General features: G+C 55.6%; 1 protein-coding gene across 1 annotated transcript; it reads left to right on the forward strand.

Moving 5' to 3' along the window:
• The first annotated feature begins 9,736 nt into the window (after positions 1–9,736).
• On the forward strand, positions 9,737–18,626 carry GPR156 (G protein-coupled receptor 156). The gene is made up of 9 exons (XM_032207649.1): positions 9,737–9,841; positions 10,615–10,751; positions 11,146–11,281; positions 11,403–11,513; positions 11,825–11,950; positions 12,497–12,592; positions 15,138–15,374; positions 16,835–16,993; positions 17,454–18,626. The coding sequence occupies exons 1-9, from the start codon at positions 9,737–9,739 to the stop codon at positions 18,624–18,626; spliced, it is 2,280 nt and encodes a 759-aa protein (XP_032063540.1).
• The last annotated feature ends 2,906 nt before the right edge of the window (positions 18,627–21,532 follow it).

Below are 21,532 nucleotides of genomic sequence, written 5' to 3' on the forward strand. Positions count from 1 at the left end.
ACGGTCATCCCTCCTTCTCTGGTTTCTGCTCCACTTTCTCTTCTACCTTCAGCTACAACCTCTGGGCTCGCAGCAGAGCTGTGGCCTGGCTTAAAGCACGCTCCTTACAACCCGCAGCCTTTAATGTCGTTCAGTGGCTGGTGCTCAGGTCCTGAAGTTCAACCTCTTCTTCCTCCGGGATATGTTTGTCTTCCCCACCCCCCCCAGATAATGTCATCACCCCAGATCTCGTGTTGATGCCATAAAGGAATAAACTGCAAAGCGTGGGCCTGAGGCTGGGCGTGGAGGACCTGCACCGCAACCCTCCCTTCAGCTGCCTTTCCCTCTCCGTGCTGCTCACCCTCTCTGCACTTGCTGCTCTTCAGACATAGCAATCTGCTCCTGACTTGACAGATTTCTTACAAATACTGGCTCCCAGGCGCGTGGCCCCAGGTGTCAGTCCCTTCAGAGATACCAGTCCACTTTTTTCACCTTCCCACCTGCACCGGTTCCTTCCCTGAAGACAAGTTTCTTAAATTTTGACATTTGTATCCACTCAAAATGTGGGCAGTGGTAATTTCCCGGCCCTGTTTCTCATATCCATTCTGCCTTTGTCCCTGAGGCCAACAGCACTGTCCTTGTGGAAGCTGAGGCATGGATTCAGCAGACTGAGGCAGCCCTACTAGCCTAGCATTGCTCCCACCTGCCTGCACGCAGCGCTCCCTTTCTTCTCTCCTTGTTCTCCCTTACACAAAGGGATAATTTCTGTGACCCCATGGTGCTCCTTTTCCCATTCAGTGCTCGTGTTGCCATCCCTTTTTAGCAGCCAGGGAGTGTCCCAGGCCCCTTGCTGTGGCAAAGGACCACCTGAAAAGCCCCCTAATAAGCAAAACCTAATAAGCAAAAATGCTTCAGATGTGGCAGCTAGAGCCAGAAACACGGGATGCCTCTGTTGTGCACTGGCTGCTTGTTTAGATCTGCGTTAATAGAAAGGGGTTTGTTTTTGTTTTTGTTGTTATTCTCTATTGTTAGAAAGAAAAACACCTTCACAGCGCCAGGTAGAAGAAAGAGCACGGTGAATAACCGAGGTGAGATCATTGTGTGACTCCACGAGCAGTCATGAGCTGCCACAATTGAAGGAAACTATCATTTACCACCTGTTATTTAGCAGGCGGGCACAGCTGAGACGCAGCGCCACTGCGAGAGACTTTCTTGTTTCCCCGTCACATCCTAGGAGGCTGAGATACCTCCCAGGAGACCACTAATCGCCGCTGGGCTTGGGTGTTGCTGGCAGCAGGGAGCGAGCCTTGAAAGCTTTGGTGGTTCAGATTAGCATCAAAGCAGCTGAATGCTTCCCCTGGGTGCCAGGCCGTGCTAAACCTTTAATAAAAATAATACGCCGAGACTGCATGAAAGGAAGGAGCGGGCAGGTTTATTGGATACATCTGGCATGACCGGTCGCCTACCTAAAATTAGCCAAACTCCCGGTGTCCTGTGTCAGCACGCACCAGGCTTGTGCAAACCCCGGCCGGATTCCTCAGCAGCTCTGTCCTCTGAAGTGTCCATGTGGGACACAAATCCTGCCTGGTCCTTTGCTGAAGCACCACCAAACTTTGGAGGACGATAGCCCAAAAATTAACATGCAAAAAATTGACGTTCGTGTCAAAATGAGGCAATTGTTTGCCTCACGTTCCTGGGGCTGTATCCACGTGGAGATCCTCATTGGTGCCTCCTCCACCACACCACTACACATCTGCGTGGCGTTGGCCTGCTGTTTTCTTAGAAACCCTGCCCTGCCTCTCTTTCACCTGACCCGGCACCTAATTCTTAATCTCGTGTGTTCCTCCTGGTGCCTTCCCCAAAAAAATAACAATTAGGAAAGGGTGTGGGAAACCAACAGGCCTCCGTCCCACATCCCATAGAGCTCCAGCCAGCTGCCCTACGTTTGCGGCAGGCCTAGCCCCTCTGCCCCATCTGCAGATGGGTGATCCCCGGCCACCAGCAGGGTACAGAAAGTCTTCAGAGAGTTTTTAACACCCTCATCGTCCTGCTTTTTGCAGGAGCAGAAGGGATGGGGGCAGCTAAAGCACTCCAGCTGTTCCACTGCAAGCACCAGCTCATTGCTTATGGGGAAATAGCCAAACCGTGGCTGCAAGGCGGTGACATCTTGGGCCCAAGCCTCCTGTAACTTTCTGACCTCCTGTCGGGTGAATCCTGGATTATTTTGCATAGGAAACAGGCAGGGTGAGCAGGGTGTTGCTAGCAAACCAGTTCCCAGCGGTGGGAGTGAGCTTGAGTTCTGGGCATGGTGGAAACCACGCTGCAGCTGATAGTCCGGCCTTGGGCTTCTGCAAGCGCCACGGCTTCTGCTTGCAAGAGGACGTAGGTCTCGTGTCACTAGTGGGTGCCTTTCTTCTGCCGTGTCCTTAAAGGTTTTCCCCTGGATTCCTCTGTTTCTCCCCCCTTTTGCTATGGCAGGAGTGAGTTAAAAAAATCATCCTCAAGCAATTCACAGAAGCACAGAAGACAGGTATGGATGGGAATGCCAAGAGGTGGCCTAGCTCATGCTGCTGTCCTCAGCCTCAGCTAACCTTTCCCAGCAGGGGCTGACCAGCTGAACGGACAATCTTCCAGGATGTGCTGGGAGGAGTGGAGCAAGCAGCAGGGAACTGCCCCGAGTGCAGCTCTGGGGTTGGGTTTGCAGGAGTGGTCTGCACATGTCCTCAGATGCCTTAACGAGGCATTCAATTACAGCAGGCAGCTCCTGTCAGGAGATGATTTCTGAAAGGTCACACACCCAACAGGACGGTGTGGCAATAACAAGGGAGTATTCGAGGTCTCAGGAACCTCGGAGAAGGAGGACATCCAAGCAGCCACCTCCGAGGTGCTGTTCCTGTGGGCTGGAAGGAGAGGACAGGAGCTCCTGGAGGTGAAACCCATGGCTGGTGTTTGCTGAGAGTCTTCAACTAAGCCCACCAAGAGGGTCTTCCAATGGGGAAAAACCTCAACAATTTGAACTCCAGGGGCCATGGACTAAGTGGGCTGAGTATATGAAAAGAAAATAAAATGATTATTTAAATTCCAGAATAAGAAACTTAGGCAGTAAGAGGAAAAAGGTGAAGGAAAAAAAAAAATCTCACTTATGAGAATAAACAGCACAAAACCGGCGTTGCCTAAGCGTGGCCAAGAGCTTTCTTCAGCTGAGACCTTACAATTGCTGGCTGCCGCTTGCTGAGAAAGGAGATAGGGAGTGAAAGAGATAAAGGTGGTGCTTTATGTTAATGGCAACGTTACCTGTTCTCGAGCTACGGGTAATTCAGAGCAGACTGCATGTAGATCAGCGCGCTAATTAGCAAAGCCCAAGAGGGAGTGCTGCATGCATGCCTGCGAGGACAACTGACTGCCTCGCCAAATGAGGCCTGGGATGGATGTCTCTCTACAGGCTTATTTGCCATGTGTGAAAAGAAAACGGTGTTTGCATAGAGAATTTGATTCTGGGACACTGCCTGCAGGCCACAGCGAAGTCTCCTGAGAGCTTCTGAGGGTGCTGGATTATAACTTCCCTGCGGAGGAGGCACCCACCCGGCACACACCTTTCACATCTCACCATGGTGGGTAAAGAGTTGGTCACTGCACCAGAAGTGGTTAGTTGCCTGATTGCAATCAACGTCAGCAGAATCAGGACAATCATCGGTAGTCAGAGAGGAATTTGGCTTTTTAAAGTGACTGACTTTCCCCGAACTGCAGAAAATACAAAGCGCAGCTCATCCTGAAGGAAACTTGGTGAAATTTACTGAAAATTGGGGAGCTTATGAAGAGTTCATCAGACGACCAAAAGCCATAGTTAAAACAGGATGATTTTAATGCCGTTCTGTGCAGCACTCTGAGTGTGAGCTCTTGGGGATGGAAATCCCAAATGTGATAAATGGGCCGAAACTCTGCCGCTTGCTGGGGAGGTGCTGCTGGATGACGGCTGGTAGGTAGGGGTCTCACTGCACAAAAATCAGCTCAAGGCCCACTTTTTTTAAGCTGTCATCTTAAGATAAACATCAAATGATTGCTGGACACACCTCGGAGCAGACAGGATGGGTCACGTTGCCAGAAGGAGGTGCTGTGCCTTGGTGACACTGAGGAAGGCTCCAGGGAGCAAGGTAGGTAAAAAGAGGATGGAGATTGAGCCAGGCCGAGGCGTGGAAAACAGCTGGAGAAAACCACAAGAAAAAATGGATGGCCTTGGGTGCCGCCACCACCACGGGCTCTGTGACAGCACCCAGACCGTGGATGGCTGCAGAGGTGAATGCAGATGGAGGAGGTGAAGCCACGGTCCTGCTCCTGCCGGGCAAGGAGTGAGAGACGAGGTGAGTGGCAGCAGAAACGTCCCTGCTCCCGGGCTTTGATTTTGGGAGCTCAACCCAGGAGCGAAGCCGAAGCATGCACAAAGCGCTGATTTCCTATTATCACCACTTACGAGGAGCTGGTTATTATCAAAGTGAGTCACTGCGGCCGGCTGAGCGCTCTGTGGGGAAGGAGAGGGACCAGGAATAACGCCCTGGCCTCCTGTTCCTGTGCGAGCAGTCAGGTTCGCCCTCTCCTCCCTCCGTGAGAGGTTTCAGTTCATCATCCCGGTTTGACGGAGGCGGAGACCGGGTTGGCAAATCCAGTCTGCGTGCCTGAGAAGTGACCGGATTTCCAGAGGCACGGGGAGGCTGCGGGCTCTCGTTTGAGTCGCCGGGAGTGCTCTGCAAATCGGGGTGCCGCTTTTGGGGCCGTAACACAGCATTTAACCAACATTGGGGTCCCCAGCTCTCAGACCACTGGGGTCTAAGCTGAAAGCTTGGGTCTACTGAAGATTTCCAAGGGGCTTTTTTTTGGGGGTGGGAGGTGCTGCTGGGGCTGGCAGCCAAGATTGGGGTTTTAGGGACCCGACACAGCTCCTTGCAGGCTGGGGAACTGATGGGTCCCTGCGCTTAGGACAGCACCGAAGCGGCACAGCCAGGCCCTACAAAACCTCCCTGCTCCTGTACAGACCTCTGCGGTTTTGGGAAGCAGCAGGGGTGAAGAAATTAGCACGGCTGGTGCCAAGGCCTGGCGGAGGCAGCTAATGAGGTGAAGAGAGAAGAGAAAACCTGCGTGGCCCGGTGCCTCTCCGCAAGCAGCAATTCCCAGCGGCGCCTGGCACCCTGCTCCGGGCTGGGACGGCAACCTGGGTGCTGGCAAGGGGAGCCGAGATTTTGGCGAGAGAAGCCGGGGAAGAAAAGTGGTAAAAGGGAGCGGGCAGAGGCCAAAGAGTTAATGAGGCTGGGGGACACGCCAGGAGGGCGAGGGGCGGCGGGGGGATGCCGAGAGCGGGCAGCGGGGCTGTCGGGGGGTGCACAGGGGTGTTCCTGGGCTACTGCTGGCCCCTGGCTCGCCATCCCCGGCTGTTTTTTGGCTTTTTGGCTTGGAGGAGCCGAGCCCAGCCGGGCGGGAGGAGCGCGGCAGCCCCGGCCCCTCCCCGCAGCCCGCCCCCGAGCCGTGCCGAGCCGGGCTGAGCCGTGCCGGGACAGCGGGTCGGGGGCTCTCAGGTGGGTCCGGGAGCTTTCCTCGGGGTGGTCGGGGGGAAAAAGCCGAGCCCCCGATGCTCTGCCCCTGCCCCGGCTCTGCCGGCCCCCGGGGGGGCTGCGGGGCGCTTTGGGTGCCTGCGGGGTGCGGGTCCCCGAGCAGGCTGCGGTGCTTTAATAGGGCTGGAAGGGGCAGGGGGAGGACAGGCTGCGCCCAGAGGGGCTGTGGGGATGCCGTGTTCCTGCCCCGTTTGCTCAAGGTGGGATGCCCACCAGGGCTGGTGTGTTTCACCCCGTCCGGGCTCTTTTTTTGGGGGCTGCTGGAGCCAAGAGCTGGGTTTTCCAGTGCCCCACAGCTGCTCGGAGGAGAGCTGGGAAACTGGATCCCTGGTAACCAGCGGCTGTCGCCCAGGCACAGCCAGTGTTGGGTTGCAGCCGGCATCTCTTTTACGCGTCCTTCGCCTGCCGGCCTCACGGCATTGCCTCACCCAGCGGTGCCGGGGTGCTGTGGACGAGGTGAGCCTCGTGGCAACCCTCGTATGGAGCTGTATAGGGTGGCTGCTTCACCCAGCAGAGCGAGGGACCGGGGTGTTCATCTCCTGCAGCGGGGCGAGCCGGGGGCAGCTCCTCCAGCTCCCACAGCCTTGGCTCCGGCCTCGCTCCCGGGGGAGAAACACCCAGAACCAGGTCACCGGAGACCGTTCTGCCTCCCCTCTCAGGGACACGGCCTGTCGGCTGGTTTCCGAAGGTTTGAAAGGAAAAAGAAATACAAATAGAAGTGATGTTGGGCTTTTTAGGGTGAGCAGCTGTCCCTGGGTTTGTGGTGAGCCTTTGCAGTGCTGCTGTCCCAGCCCAGGTGTATCGGGGCTGCGAGGGGCCGGTGTCTGGTTGCACGAAGGAGCAGCCGTGCCTCTCTGCCAGCTCCTGAAACGGAGAGCTCTCGAGGGCCCTGGCTCCACCTGAAACCCAACTTTACGAAAATATCCCCTCCGCGGCCTCTTCGCCCCCTGCTCAGCCGCGAGCAGCTTCGGCGAGGAGCGAACCTCTATTTTAATGAAGCCTTTGCGCACCTCAACCACAGGCTGGATCGCTGGTGTAAATCAGCACCCGAAATGATCGGCCTTTGTTCCCCGGTACAGTTAAGAGGGGGAAAATTGCAGGCTGTGCCTCCCCAAGCACGTCGCAGCCGGGCCGGTGCGAGCGCCTGGGAGGCAGGGAGCTGATGGAGCCGGTGCCCGCAGCCGCTGCTGGAGCTGCTCGGGGCTGGGCTGTGCCTCGGAGCACAGTGCTGGGGGCAGAGCGGTGTTGAAATGGTGGAAACGGCCTGGGAAAAGGCGTTTTTCCTTCCTCTGAGCATCTCCGGTCTGAAAGTCCGTCCGTTCTCCATCCGCCTCTGCCTCGTGCGTGCCCATCGCTGTACAGACGTTAAGGCAGGAGCGATAAGAGGTGGGAGGCTGATGAGCCAACTCCTTGCAGGACCATGTGGAGCTTTAAAAAAAAACAAAAAAAAATAATGTAATGTTATTTATTTATTTATTTTGCATAAAGTGTTTTTTTTTTTTGTTTTTTTTTGTTTTTTTTTTTTAATTTGGGGTGGAAACCACAGAGCCGAAAAGAGCGGGGCAGGTGTTTAACCTCCGTTGAAAAAAGCTTTATGCCTCAGCCACTGCGAGCGGTGCTGCCGTATCGGGAAGGTGGATGTGAGCGCACTCGGGACCGTTTTATGGTCGTGGGTGGATGATGGGCGCGTGGGAAAGCCAGGGGGAGAGAGAAAGAGCGGCGGCAGAGCTCCGTGTCCGGCAGACACACAGCCCTGGGGTGATCAGCAAGATCAGCACTCGGGAACAATTGCCTCCGCCAGCTTGGGAGATGCTATCAGAAAGGGGAAGGATGCCTCAAAATTGCAGCTGGCTTTGGTGAAGACTAAATGCCAGGTTTCGGAGCCACCCAGCCAGCTGCCTGTGTGCTGGGTGGCTCCTGTGCTCTGGGTGGGAAGAAGAAATGATGTAGGAGCCACCAGGGACCGAGGGCTTGTAACCCAGGCTGCGCGATGGCCCCAGCTTCTTGGCTTGCCTTTCTTTGTAAGCGTTCGCAGGGGAAAGCGTGAAAACTGAGATGCTGAAGTTTTAAATATAAATTAAAAATAAGCTTCAGATACCCTGTGCGCTTTAACTGGCGATTTTTACATAGCTGTGTTGGGGGGGCGTTGCGGTAAGTCGAGCTTGTGATTTTTTTTTTTTTTTGATCGCCTTGGGGTTGGCAATGCTGCAGGTTTCTCAGGTCAAACGAGAAGGGATCTTGTTGGGCAAGAAGAGCAGAAGGGAACAGCGCGGAGCTTCTCGGAAGAGCCGGCGTTTTCTGAATTGCAAAACCCCATCCCGTGCGCTCGTCCTGCTGGAATAGTTCTTGGACGACCCCATGGTGTAAGTGTGGGGCTGGCATTGTGTCTAGATGGGGCTGTCCCCTGGCACACAGCAGATGCTCAGGAGGTGGCCACCATCATCAGGAGACGCAGACATCTCCCCAAGCAGCTCTTCCCCACAAAGGTCCTTCTCCAACATCCCTCCTGCTGCAGAGCGGTGCCCACACCATTTCTGTCCAGGCTGATACGGTCAAAGAGGATTGCAGGGCTTCCGAAAAATGGCACGCTTCTGAACGTAACTGTGCTTTTGTCTGCAAATTGACTTCTTCAGTTTTCCACCTTTTGATTCACTGAGCTGTGACATCGCCTCATTTTTGGGGGGAAGAAGTCTCTCCTTCAAAGCTAGATCAAAAAGAATCAGCTGGGGTGAAACCTTCATTCTGCCTGCTTTGGGCACATGCGTTTTGCATCAATTTTTCAGCTTCTTTAAGTTTTTTTTTTTTTTTTTTTTTTTTCCTCTGCTTTTTCAAAAAGGATTCGAAGGCGAGAAGAAACCTTGAGAGACTCAAGATCCGCATTTAGCCATCACCGCGCTTTTTGCAGGACGTTTGTGCCTTAGTACACAGCTGCTCAGTGCTGGCAGACAAATAATCTCGGGTCCTGGAGGATCTACAGAAACAGCCTTCCAGACCTGAAGACACTGAGGCGAATGCAAATTGCCCGCATCCAAATGTTTTTAACAACCACTGCTTCCTTTCTAGGCTGGAAGGCGGCGGCGCTCGTTTTTTTTTTTGCGTGCCATCCAGCCGCTCGTTTCCTACCGACTGCAGGCTTGTCGGGTCACGTCCACCTGCACGCCGATGCCCGGCCGTGGCCAAAAGTCGGTGACTGTGATCCATCAGCCTGGTGGATGCGGGGCGAGGGGCGGGAGGAGCAGGGTGAGCAGAGCACGTGTCAGAAACGGCAGCCCCGTGGTGCCTGGGAGGAGAGGTGGCCACCGGGCCGTGCTCGGGGTCACCAAGGCATCCTGTGGTGGGACCTTTCAGCCAGCCCTAATTAGAGGCAGGAGCTGGAGGGGAGGCGCCTGGTGCGTTTTGGCAATATCCGTGCTAGGGCTCGCTTTATCGCATGCTAATGAGCGCTAATTGTCCTTGTTGGCCAGATTTATTTATTTTTAATCAAAATTGCGCGGGAGCTGTTGGCGTCATCGCGTGCCAGCGCTCCCAGGGGGCAGCTTCCCGGGGAGACGTCTGATTTTGGATGAGTGCTGACCCCCATGTGCTGGGGCTGGGACTTGGGAGCGGCTTCTCCAAAGGGTTTGGCATTTTGGGGGTGCACAGGGCTGCTGGGGTCAGCCCCAGGGGGATGCTCGGATAAATATTTTGCCCCCACCCGTCATTACCAGCAGCCACGGAGGGAGCTCTCGCACGTCCCCTCCAGCTCCTAGCGGCGGGAGCCTTGCTGATAGCCGTGTATTGGAAGCTAATTAAACCTAGTGACAATGCTAATTGGGTTGGGATGCTTGAGGACGAGTATGACCTCATGTCTAAAATGGTAATGAAGACGACGAAAACCCTCACCAAAACGAGGGACGACAAGGGGAGCGGAGGCAACGGGGGCATGCGGGGGGAGCGCAGGGGCGCCGGGGTGCCAGGAGGGGCACGTGCCCGGCTTTATCTCCGCGGTGGGGGGCCGGTGGCTGCCGTGACCCCGATGTGTGTTGGTCCACAGGGTGCCCCGAATTGTCTCGGGATGCCGCCGTGCTGCGTGGGGACCCACACCCCACACTGAATCGGGGGCGGAGGGGAGGTGAGCGCTCCCCGGCCGGGCTCTGGATGAAGGCTGAGGATGTGCTATGGAGCCGGGATTCAACTGCTCCGACCTCTGCGGTGCCAACCCCGGTTTCGGCAGCCAGGAGCAGCAGCAGAGGACGCTGCGGGAGCTCTGCACCATCACAGTCGTACGTACGGAGGTGGGGGAGCTCGTGAGGGTTCCTCTGTGGAAGGGGATTTGGGCAGAGGGATGGAGAAGGGCACGGGGGCATGGCGGTGAAGCCTCCAGGCAGAGGCCACGTGCTGTCCCCTCCTGGGTGGCCTCCAAAAAAATGCCTGGCACCCAGCAGGCAGCCAGGAGGCGAGGGTGCAGCCACGGCAGCGCTCCGTGGCCTCAGAGCTGCTTAGGAGCGGGCCTGGGATGCCCTTCTCTGCCCCTGGCCTTTCCCAACCCCTGGCGCTTCAAAGGGCTTTTCAAATATGAACAGAGCAGCGTTTAATTAAAAGCCATCAGCTGTAATAAACGGCACCTGCCCCCAGCGCCAGGCCGGCAGGAGCGACACGGGGATGGATGCGCGTGCTCGCGCCTGGCTCCACGTGAGGCTGCTGGAGGGAGCAGCGGGGCTCGGCCGCCTCGGTCTCCGTCGGGATCTGCACAAACACGGGGGTTTAATTAGAAAACCATAAGCTGCTCGGCTCCCCAGGCCCTGGCAGCTTTGCTACAATTAATATTCCACCTGCTAGGCCCGGGATTTACTCCGCTCAGCGGCAGATGAAGTGCTCCAGCAGCCTCACGTAGTGACGTAGCTGGGATTGAAGTGGGATTTTTCAAGCGTGGTGTGGGGTGGCCCTCATTTGTGCAGCAGGATGGTTGTTTTTGGTTTTTTTTTTGTCTCCCGGAGGATCGTGAAGATGTCCCCAGAAATGTCCTCTTCCTCCTCACCCCTTTTGCCTTCCTCAGACGTCTTCTGACCGCAGCGGGAAGAGCTCCCCGTCTTTCTCTGCTGCCCTCCTGGGCGTCGTGTGGACCTTCCTGACCGGAGGGGTCCTGCTGGCCCTCTTCTTTCTGGTCTTCACGATTCGCTTCAGGAAAAACAGGTAAGGATGTGCTCGAAGGGGCTGCCAGCGCAGAGGCCAGGCTGGTGGGTGATGTCTCCAGGCTCTGTGTGGGTTTGGAGGTAGCAAGAACCAGGGAGGAGCTCAAGGGCCCCGAAAGGAAATGATTCCCCTCTTCCTGAGCACAGTTGTTATGGGTAAAGTTATGGGTGGGGGAAGCTGTGACCTGAATGTTAATGTAACCTCTGCTTGAGTCAGCGCTCGGGGTGGAGGTCCTGCTGGCTGCCAGGAGTGTCGGGGTATGGCAAAAGGGCCACTATTTAAAGTAGGGGGCCTGGGACCGTCCCCTGTGGCCACCTATAGCCCTGCAAAGGGACCTTGCCCCGGCCACCGCGCTCAGTAACCACCGCTGCCTTCCCTGCTTTGTCTCCCGGAGGATCGTGAAGATGTCCAGCCCCAACCTCAACGTTGTGACCCTGCTGGGCAGTGGCTTGACTTACACCAGTGCCTACCTCTTTGGGATTCAGGAGCAGAGCCTGCCGTCCAGAGACTCGGTGGAGACGCTTATCCAGGTGAGCTGGGCACGGCCGGGACGGGGGCCTCCACACGCCAATAAATACATCTGTGGACAATGGATCCATCGCCTCCTGGCCTCCTTACCCCTGCTGCCTCCATCTCCACCTCGTCCCACAGGTTCGGCTCTGCCTGCTGTGTGTGGGGACCTCCCTGGTGCTGGGCCCTGTCCTGGGGAAGAGCTGGCGGCTCTACAAGGTGTTCACCCAGCGGGTGCCGGACAAGCGGGTGGTGAGTAGCCAGCCTCCCTCTTGGTGATATGGGAGTAATGGGTGATACTCTTTTTCTTCTGGAAGTGCTGTTTCCTGCCATGGCATTTACCAGCTGGCCATGCAGTCAGGGAGGGCTTATACCTGGTCCCAAGCCTGGCTGGGTCTCCAGGAGTTTGGGAGCTGGAGGCAGAGATGCAGCTGTTGGACTCCACACCAGGGAAAAGAATTAGATTGAATATCCCTTGGAAAAGACAACTAGAAGGAGACCAAGGGGGATGGAGGTTGCTGGTGCCCATTTACCCCTGACTAATACCTCCTGCATGCTTGCAGATCATCAAAGACCTCCAGCTGCTGGCGATGGTGGCAGCGTTGGTGTTGGCAGACGCTGTGTTGCTCCTGACGTGGGTCTTCTCCGATCCAGTCCAGTGCTTCCGAAGCCTCAGCGTCTCAGTGCGGGTAAAGGGATGAGGAGAGGTGGTGCAGCACTGCGCTGTGCCCTGTCTGATCTCTGGGGGCGATGCTGGCAGATGGTCGGGCTTTTGGAGGTGCTGTTAAAAAAAAAAAAAAAAAGACCGAAAAGCCACGAAGCCCTTGGGGTTCTCCAGGCTGGCTTTATGTCTATGGCCTACTACAGAGGTGAGGGTCAGCTGCAAGATTTCCAGGTCTATGCAGCCAAACCTGGAAAGGGATGGCTGGTTGCAGAGCTGTGGCTAGCCAAGCAGTGGGGTCTAGTGGGTGGTCTTGACCAGTGCATGCAGGTCACCTGGGTGGCACAGGAGAGGACCACAGCATCTGCAGCTGATTTAGGAAAAGGCTGAGCCAGCCCCATTGCAAGCAGAATACCAAAATCTTTCCCGATTTAACTGCCTGCCCCAGCAGCACCAGATGTGGCATTTCCCTTTAGGAGTTTACAGAGGAGACCTGCTCGGATTTGCAGACCTGTCACCCATCGGTCTGTCCCTGCTCCCAGGCCTTCACTTCTGCATTCCCATTGCCTCCTAGGCGACAGAGAAAGGCATGACCTGTTCAGTGAGCCGGATGCAGTCCTGTGCATCTCTTTATTCCGATCTTTGGCTCGTTCTCATTTTAGGGTTTAAGGTACGTAACCTCTCTATTGATTCTTGTGTTGTATCTCACCTCCTCCCAGTATTTAGCAGCATTTGTAGTTTCTCTGCTCTCCCGAGCCACACGTGCATTGCAGTTCCCAGCTGCTCCTGCTCATCTTGAAACCCTCCCAACTCTATTTCTTCCCATCATGATGTTTTCTTGCCTTCCCTTGTAAGAGCCCTGTTAGCCAGTTTCTCCCTGTCTCTTCTGCACACACCATGCACGTGCTCTCTCTCCAGTTCTTGCCCTGTAACCACCCGTGCCTCATCTATCTCCCTCCTTAAAACCTGTGCCTTAATCTTTTCCAAAGCTCACTTTTTCCATGAAGCTTCGGTTCAGCGTCTGCCCCGGTGATGCACTGTGCAGCTCAGACCCTGAGTCGTCCGACTCCAAACCAAGGAGGTGCTGACGACAAGTGCGTGGTGTCTACCTTCACAGGATGTTTATCAGCTTAATTACACCACTGAAATGCACTTTCACTGGCGTAACGTTGTATGTGGCCATTCATATTCCAGAAGAGTTAGTTATACTGATGTAACTATATGGGTATAATTATAGCTGTAATTATCCGTGGTCTCATGTGTCTCTGGGTTGGCAGAGGTTGGAAGCACTTCAGCGAGCTGATTTTGATGAACCTCGTGAGATCACAGCCTTCCTTTGCAAATGGCTCTGTCCCCGCATGCAACACAAGCAGTTCCTTTCTGACTCACCGTAATGTAATAGTCATTGACCATCTACCAAGAACCATAGGAACAAGAGCAGAAAGAGACCTCAGGACACTGCCAAGTCCTTCTCCCCCCCCCCTCCATTTCATTTTAAAGGCATTAGTCTAGTCTGTCCTCAAAAGGCCTTTGGTGCTGGGCATTTCAGGCCTTCCCAGGGCAGCCACTTTGGGTGCTACATCTCCATCCCTGACTTTGTCCGCAGTTTGTGTTAGGTCTCTTCAGGGCTTAGGCGAGTAATGCTTTTGCCTGCAGCTCCTCCAACCTCTTTTTGTTCCTCTCACTCACAACAAAACAATCGCAGTCACAGGTACTCCTCATTAGCATTGCCTTGAACCTGACCCTGATCCTATCTACCGGGTGTCACCGAGGTATTGCTTTAGTGGTTTCTCTGGAGTTAATCAGGATTTGCACTAATGGGAGGCTAGGCTCTGTCTCTGCGTGTACATGGCACTTCTTATTTTCCAAGGCATTACTGTGCTCAGCCCTTTGTGAAGCCACTCAGTGCATTATCCTGGTTTTGCTGGCACAGAGCAGCGGACAGAAATGGCTTGCCAAGGTCATCCATTGAATTAGGAATACAGGCCTCTGCTCAAGATTCAAAACAACAACAAAACTCAGCCCTGTGCTTATTTAAAGTCCTAATTTACCAGCTGGCAGTGCTTTTTGTCTGTGTCCCCGGCAGACTATATGAATATTAAACGGGACTTTGGTGCTGTTATTTTCTCGCTTAGGACTCGGCTTGCCTCTGGGCCCTGTGTTGGGAGGTGAATGTGGTCATCCAGCGCAGATCCTGTGGAGCAGATTTGGGTGTCAGCCTCGTTCCTAGGTCTCACTCTTGCAGTTCTCCCCTGGGAGCTCATGGTGCTCTTGGCAGTGTCCATGGACGGGATCCTCCCCTGCCTGTCAGAGGGTCCCCCCAGCCCATAACCCCAGCAGTGGTCAGCAAGCAGCCACTGCTCAGAGGGGTCCAGGAGGGTCTACAGAACATGTGCCACTGGTCATAAAGGACTGCCTGATGCCCAAATAACCATTTTATACTTATTAGTGGTAAAAGGTTGACAGCTGAACTTGCTAGGTACCGCAGGGATAATGTAGGAGTCGTGTGCCCGGTATCTGGCTCCTTGCACGAGCAGGGAATTTGCTAGATGGCATTTCCAAGGGATCCTGAAAGCAGACCGTGCCCTGTGGTAATGGAGAAGGCCAAAAAATACTCGGTGTTGCCTGCCAGTGCGACCTGGGGAGAGGATAGCTGTGCGCAGAGCCCTTCTTCAGCCCCTTCCACCGCCGCTGGCGTCAGGCAGGAAACAGGGAAGGGAGAAGAATAGAAGCAGGGAGTTTCCTGGATTTCTATTTGAAGAGGCACCAAGGACATCCTCTTCCCTCCAGCCTAACCTCCTGCTTCTTCCCTCTTGCTTTTTCCTTCTGAATGCCCTTCTGAGCCTCCTCTCTGCCCCACCAGAGGGGTGTTGTTGCAGTGTCCCCCCACCACAGCATCCCCACGGGGATTTTCCCTTCCCCTACATCTTTGCCCTTCCTGCTCCAGCACAGAGGAAGCTTTCTCTCCTCTCCCTGCCTCTCCTGGCCATGCCCTGCCCCGTGGCATGTCCTGCCAGTGCCACCAGCCCTGCCCTCCTGCCCCACCGCTGCTGACGAAGCACCCCCCGGCCCGCAGGGCTCTCGCCACGCAGCGCCCGCCACACCACCAGAGATCAAAGGGCGTTCATTAGGACGGCACCGAGTGGCAGGCTGTAATTACAATCCCCGCTCCGCCGATCTCCCTGCTGAAGGCAGGCCTCGTCTTCTGCTTGCAGAGCGTCCTGCTGCTCTACGGGACCTACCTGGCCGGCCTGACCGACAACGTCAGCTCCCCGCCGGTCAACCAGTCCCTGACGCTCGTCGTGGGGGTCAACCTCATCTTCCTGGTGGCCGGCGCCGTCTTCTTGCTGCACCGTTTCTTCCGTGCTTGGCACAACTTGCTCTTTGGCTTCACCTCCGGCGGCATCTTCGTGTGCACGACTACGATCAACTGCTTCATCTTCGTCCCGCAGGTACGCTGCCAGCTCTGCCCACAGACCGCCCTGGAAACGGGCATTTTTTGGGGGGTTTGACACTTGTGTTTCCTGCTGCTTTCCCCAAATGTTCGGGCTCATCCTCCAAAACCCAGTGGCTCCGCTTCCCCAGGCAAATCCCTTGAGTCTCCGAGGGCTGAGTTTCGCTGCCCACAGCCCTCGGCAGGTCCCCCGTGTCCTCACCTCGTGCCCCACGTGCACTCGCAGAGGAGGAAGCTCGGCGGTGCTTTCAGGAAGCCTTTTGTGTCCCAGCTCGGCTCTTCTGCTTCCCACGTCCTCCAGGAGGAGCCCGGTGCATCTGACCGTGACGCTGGCGAGACAAATGCTCCCATTGTCACAGCGAGAGGAAGCAGTTGTTTACCCAGATTTATGTTTGGAGGAACGTTAGGGCTCGAGGAAATGAGGTGAGGAAAGGAGGAAGAGGTGAAACAGAGGAAAGAGCAGATCTGGGCAAGAGAGGGCTCGGGGGAATCTCACCCCCGTGCACAAATACCTGGTGGGGAGGAGGAGGGACGGGGGAGCCAGGCTCTTCTCAGCGTTGTCCAGTGATGGGACAGGACACAATGGACACAGCCTGAAACACAGGAAATTCAGTTTAAACACCAGAAAAAAAAAAAAAAAAAAGGTTGTTTTTGTTTGGTTTTGCTTTGTTTTCTTGCTGTGAAGGTGGCCAGACAATGGCCCGGGTTTCCCAGAGAGGCTACGGTGTCTCCTTGTGGAGAGATGCTCACAGCCCAGCTGCATGCATCCTGTCTGAGCAGGGGGGACAAGGTGATCTCCAGAGGTCCCTGCCCACCTTGGCAACCCTTTGGTGCAACCACAAATCCCCAACCCCGTGGGTTAGCAGCCCCTGGGAGCCCTCCTGGGGCGAGCACCAAGCCCGCTGGTGATCTCTGAGCCGAGCTGCGCTGCACCAGCCCCATCGTGCCTCCTTCCTCCGTGGAGCCTGGGGGCTCTGAGCATTTTATTTAACTCGGATCTTTTAATTCACCGGCTTGTTTTTCCTAATGGGCTTGCTCTCCTATTGCTCTTCTGAGATCGATGAGCAGCGGGAGCCGGGCTGTGCAAGACGAGAGACGAGGAAACAGATATTAAGTGCTGCTGGCTTACGCCTTGTCACCGAGGATTCGGGGACACGGCAGCGTGTGTGATGCTCCCTTTGTTACAGAGTCAGGGGAAGAAGGGGAGGGGGCTCGTGCAGCATGCTTGGAGCTTGCAGTACAGCTCTCTCCGTGTTAAAAGCCAAGACAGGGACCAAGCAGGGTCCAGACATGTGGGATGCTCCAAGCACTGCTTCGCCACCTCCCCGGCTGCCTGTCCCTGTGCTCCTCCATCACACCCCGCCTTTGTCTCCCCCATCCCTTTGTCTCCTTCTCCCCGAGCGGCGGCTGCCTCCCTCCGCAGGCACCGCGCCGGTAACAGCTCCTTGTGCCCCGCAGCTCAGGCAGTGGAAGGCCTTTGAAGAAGAAAGCCAAACCCTCAGCCACATGGCAAAATATTTCACCAGCCCAAGCAGGAGCTGCCACTCGGTGTACAGCGAGGAGCAGCTCTACCAGCTGATAGGGGAGAAAAACTCCATGAAGCGGCTGCTGACGGAGGTAGGGGGCTCTGCCGGCCCCGATGCCGTGGCCATGGGGTCTCGGTGGCTTCTTCACCCCCTGCCCTTTGTGTGCCGAGGCTGGGTGGGGTGGGCAGCCCTTTGCTACACCCCTGTCCCCCATCCGGAGGGGAGGAGCTGGTTGGTTTTGTCCCGCTGTCGTTCTGCATCCTCATCCTGAAGTGCCAAAATTTGGGCATAAACCAGAGGGCCTGATTTTAAAATAATAATAATAATATTTGTATATATATATAAAGTGGAAGGAGGAGAGCAGAAAAGCCTGGTTTCCACAGCCTGCTCAAATGTAAGGTGAATTTAGAGGGGGTGCCCCCAGCTGGCTCTTGCAGGCTGTCTCAGAGCTCCTCCCTGCACGGAGAAGGGCGACTGGTTTTTGCCCCATCCCCTTCTGAATCCTCAGCTTTTACCTCCCCGCTCTTGACATGTTTGTGTGTTCGGTGCAGAAAAACGCCGTGATCGAGAGCCTGCAGGAGCAAGTGAACAACGCCAAGGAGAAGCTGATGAGGCTGATGTCTGCGGAGGGCGGCTGCGACCCCGCGGTGCTGGCTCCTTGCACCCGGAGCACGGGGTGGCACGGCGAGCGGCGTGGCTGTGCTGCGGCCCCTGGGGATGTGCCTGGGGACCGCTGTCCCCCGGACCCGGAGCAGGATGGGCAGCAGCCTCCTCAGCTGCTGCATGCATCGCCACGCAGTCCGGTGCCTTGTAGTGGTGATGCTCAGGATCTCTGGAAACACATGAGCCATGAGCACGTGCTGCCGGAGGAGCCCGATTGCTCTCCGGCGCTGCTTTTTGACACGGGGGACAGCCCCGAACGCAGCCCTAAAGATGCCCAGGAACATGGGGTGCTTGCAGGGAAGGGGCATCCTCTGGAGCCAGGCCAGGACATCTCGGCTGCTGCATCCAGAGAGCATCCCCCCAAGGTCAGCTACGTGAGCAGCGAGAAGCTGCAGGAAATCTTGCAAGATCTGAGCCTGGACGGCAGGACCTGCAGCCCGGCCTTCCCTAAACGTGGGGCGGGGATGTGGAGGGCGCAGGAGGGGTACCCAGCCACCCAAAATCCCCTCAGCCCCTACCTGACGAGGCGGCAGCGGCACGTCCCGCTGCCCCCTGCCTCTGCCGGCTTCCCCGTGTCCCCGTCCTCGGTGGCCAGGCTGGGAACGTGGGGCTGTGGGGAGCAAGCAGGGAGGGAAGGTGAGGGAGCTGGCAGAGGGCTCCATCACCCAGCATTGTCCTCTCCATCCATCCCCACTGAGGGATGGCCGGAGCCCCAGGGCTGGGAGGCGAGGGGCACAGGCCCGGAGATCCACCACCACGCTTCCCTGCGGGACTGGCATCAGCGGGGTGCCCCCGGGGTGCCGGCTCGTCCCGCCCTGCACTCGCTGTACCATTACCCGGACTCGGACTCCAGCAGCAGCTCCGAGGAGATGTTTCCCTGCTGCCACCGGCCCTGCTGCCAGGCCTGCCTGCACAGCCCCCGCGGCTCTCTGAGCAGCAGCAGCACGGACACGGACACGGACACGGAGCCTGGCGGGGCTGCGGGACGCTGGCTGGAGCCCCAGGGCAGGGCTCAGCCCGTTGTGAACTTCAAAGAAGATCTGAAACCCACCTTTGTGTGACCACGAGCACCCCCGCCCCAAAGGCGAGTGCCCCCTTCCTCCCGAAGCACTGCTCTGTGAAAGAAAACACGGTGATGCTAAAGAAATGCATCCCCCTGGGATGGAGACAGCAGCACTCGCAGCCATGGCAAAGCCACAGCCTCACAGCTGAGGGCAAATTGGAGACTCTGGAGAGGCTTGGCAGTGCCTGAGCATGAGCACGGGGTCCAAAGGTGACATCTCTGCAGGTGGCCTTGCCTTTTGTGCAGCTCAGCTGCACGGTCGTAGGTTAGACTCAGGTTGGCGCTGAAGGAAAGGACAAGCAAGCAATCTTAAAGAGGATCTGAAAAGGTTTCTCTCTCTCTTTCTTTCTTTTTTTTTTTCTTTTTTTTTTTTTTTCTCCTGCAGCTTGTGTGCCCTTCCGTATGCCTTTGTGGTGGATGAAGTAGCCTGGAATGTTTTAGGTTTGTTTAAATTAATACGGTCTGTTTAATTTTATTATTTTTTTGTCTGAGAAATATCAAAAGCAGCAAACGTGGTGTGCCCGCTGTTGTTGGGATGTTTGTGGAGGCATTTCAGCACCTGGCTGCCTTCACAGGAGAAGCGAGGGGCTCTGAAACCTGAAGCCCAGCCCGCGGAGACCCCTTTGGAGGCAGGATGCCTTTGCTGAAAGGGATGGTAACGGAGGCACCCCCAACGCAGATATGGACGATGCAGATCCCTCTCATTATCCTTTATGAAGGTCAAATATCTTGCTGCTGTGTCCCCTCACCAGCACCGCCTTTTCTTCCCCAGTACTTCTTCCCCGGATTTGCTGAATCCCGCATTCCTAGGGCAAACCACCAAACCCCATCACCTTAAGGAGGACAACATCCCCACAGCCCCTCATCGTTCCCGATACGGAAACTCTCCAAAGGGTGATCCCAATTCCCAAATCCCATGTCCCGGGGGGCACAGGTGTCCCTTTCACCAGCTGCGGGGCCAGATGGATGCTGACCACAGCGGGCAGGTGGTGGGCAAAGGGCTGGGGCTGCCACCCGTTCCTGCCCACCCCTGCAGAGGAGGAGGGCGAAGCAGTGGGGTTTGGTGTCCTGGGTTTGGTGCCTGCCAGGTGGGATGCGGCAAGAAGGGGGCTCTGCCTGCTGCAGGACCCCCTGAAGGTGGGATGTGAGGGGGTCTCCTGTCCTCCTCAGGCCTGGTTAGAGTTTGCTCTGTGGCTAGGAGAGATGGCAGCATGGTCACGGGGAACGATCAAACGCTGAGCCATCCGGAAGCAGCTGATATAAAAATTAACTTGAAATCTACTGGCGAATGCAGAAAAATCCTCTGGGGGACTTTGAACCAGTGGTGTGTTTGGAAACTCTTCACTGGAATTTGGGGGCAATTTCTTTCCTCTGTCTGGTCACGAGCAGCCACAAAGGCCAGCCGCATGCCGTGGGGACACACACACTTTCCATAGACACACAGAGGGCTGATGCTGTGCATACTTGCACACGTGTGTGCACACACAAGCACCCACTGGTGCTTTAGGTGGCTCCCAGCTCCAGCCTCGTCCTGTGACACTAAATCAGGTGTTTGGTTCCCCAACAGCTCCGTGTACACCCTTTGGAGGAGCCCTTCTCTCTCCACCATGCGATTCAATGCACCTGAAATTGGGTTTTGTGACCAGCTGTAGGGACAGGGGCACGAATTCTGCCACGGTGGAAAGGCAGGCCCTGGGAGCTGTGGCAGCAGGACCGTGAGTGCCCCAATCTGTATTTTCTTGCTGTTGGCTGTAGAGATAGCTCAAAGAGAGCTGTCTCTCACCATGCACCTGTAGTATCAACATCCCATACGAGCTATGAGGTCCTCTGAGTGTTTCCAGCTTGGTGAGCTGCATCTCCATCTCATTCTTTCCCTACACCTCCCTGGACTCCAGCTACTGTCTGCAAACAGACCCACAGGAGGAGATGACAAAGCCACCTCAGCCAGCATGCTTGAGCCCTGCTATGTATGGTGTGACAGGATGACCTGCGTAGGGCCTCTCCCCAGTTCACAGAGATAAGAAAGAGCATTGCTAGCTGTGGGACGTGGCAGCGTGGGGAGCAGCAGTCGGTGGCTCTGGGTCTCTAGATGACGAGGGTTTTGGGGAGGTGAGAGAGCGCCCACATCAATATGGGTCCAACAGCCACGAGGGCTGCAGTGAACCACTCTCCTCCTGAGCAACATTGCTCTCCTGAGCCCAGATACCTGGCCAGTCTCTTGCCTTATCCAGTTCTTCATCTGTGCCTCCTCCTTGGCCTCTACCTCTAGGTCCTCCTCCAGGTGCTGCTGTTACCCCACAGTCTGCACCTAAAGCTGGGACAGCAAAGCTGTAGGTGCCCAGTTGTGAGGCATCAAACTCATCAATGCAAGCTGCACCCTTGTCACAGCCTCGTGCTGCAGGAAGTGGTCTCATCCTTGGGGGACAGGAAAAGAAACACCATAAAAGAACCCTACAGGTCCTGAGAAGGTAGGAGAAATGTGGCTGTTTTAGCAGTAGATGTGAAATAACTTCCTGCTGTATTTTATGACCATGCAACCCACACACATGGCAGAGTGAGTGCATGGGGCATGCAAACACAGCTCTAAGTTGTGTCGTTCCTGAATTAAAGTTGCAGATCAAAGCCTCTGGAGCACGCTCACCTCCAAGCACGCACCTCTAGGTGAGGGCTCTTGCTTTCATGCCCACACTACCACCTCTCCCCTCTCTGTAGCTGAGCTGGTTTTCTTCTGTCTCAGGTATCTGCAGCTTCATGCTTTGTGCTGCCAGGGTGCTATCCTTTGTATAAAAAATCCTATAGAAAAAGGATTTTATTCTATTCTATTTTATTTTTTATTTTATTTTATTTTATTTTATTTTATTTTATTTTATTTTATTTTATTTTATTTTATTTTATTTTATTTTA

The sequence above is a fragment of the Aythya fuligula genome, chromosome 1 (assembly GCF_009819795.1).
Source record: "Aythya fuligula isolate bAytFul2 chromosome 1, bAytFul2.pri, whole genome shotgun sequence".
Lineage (NCBI taxonomy): Eukaryota > Metazoa > Chordata > Aves > Anseriformes > Anatidae > Aythya > Aythya fuligula.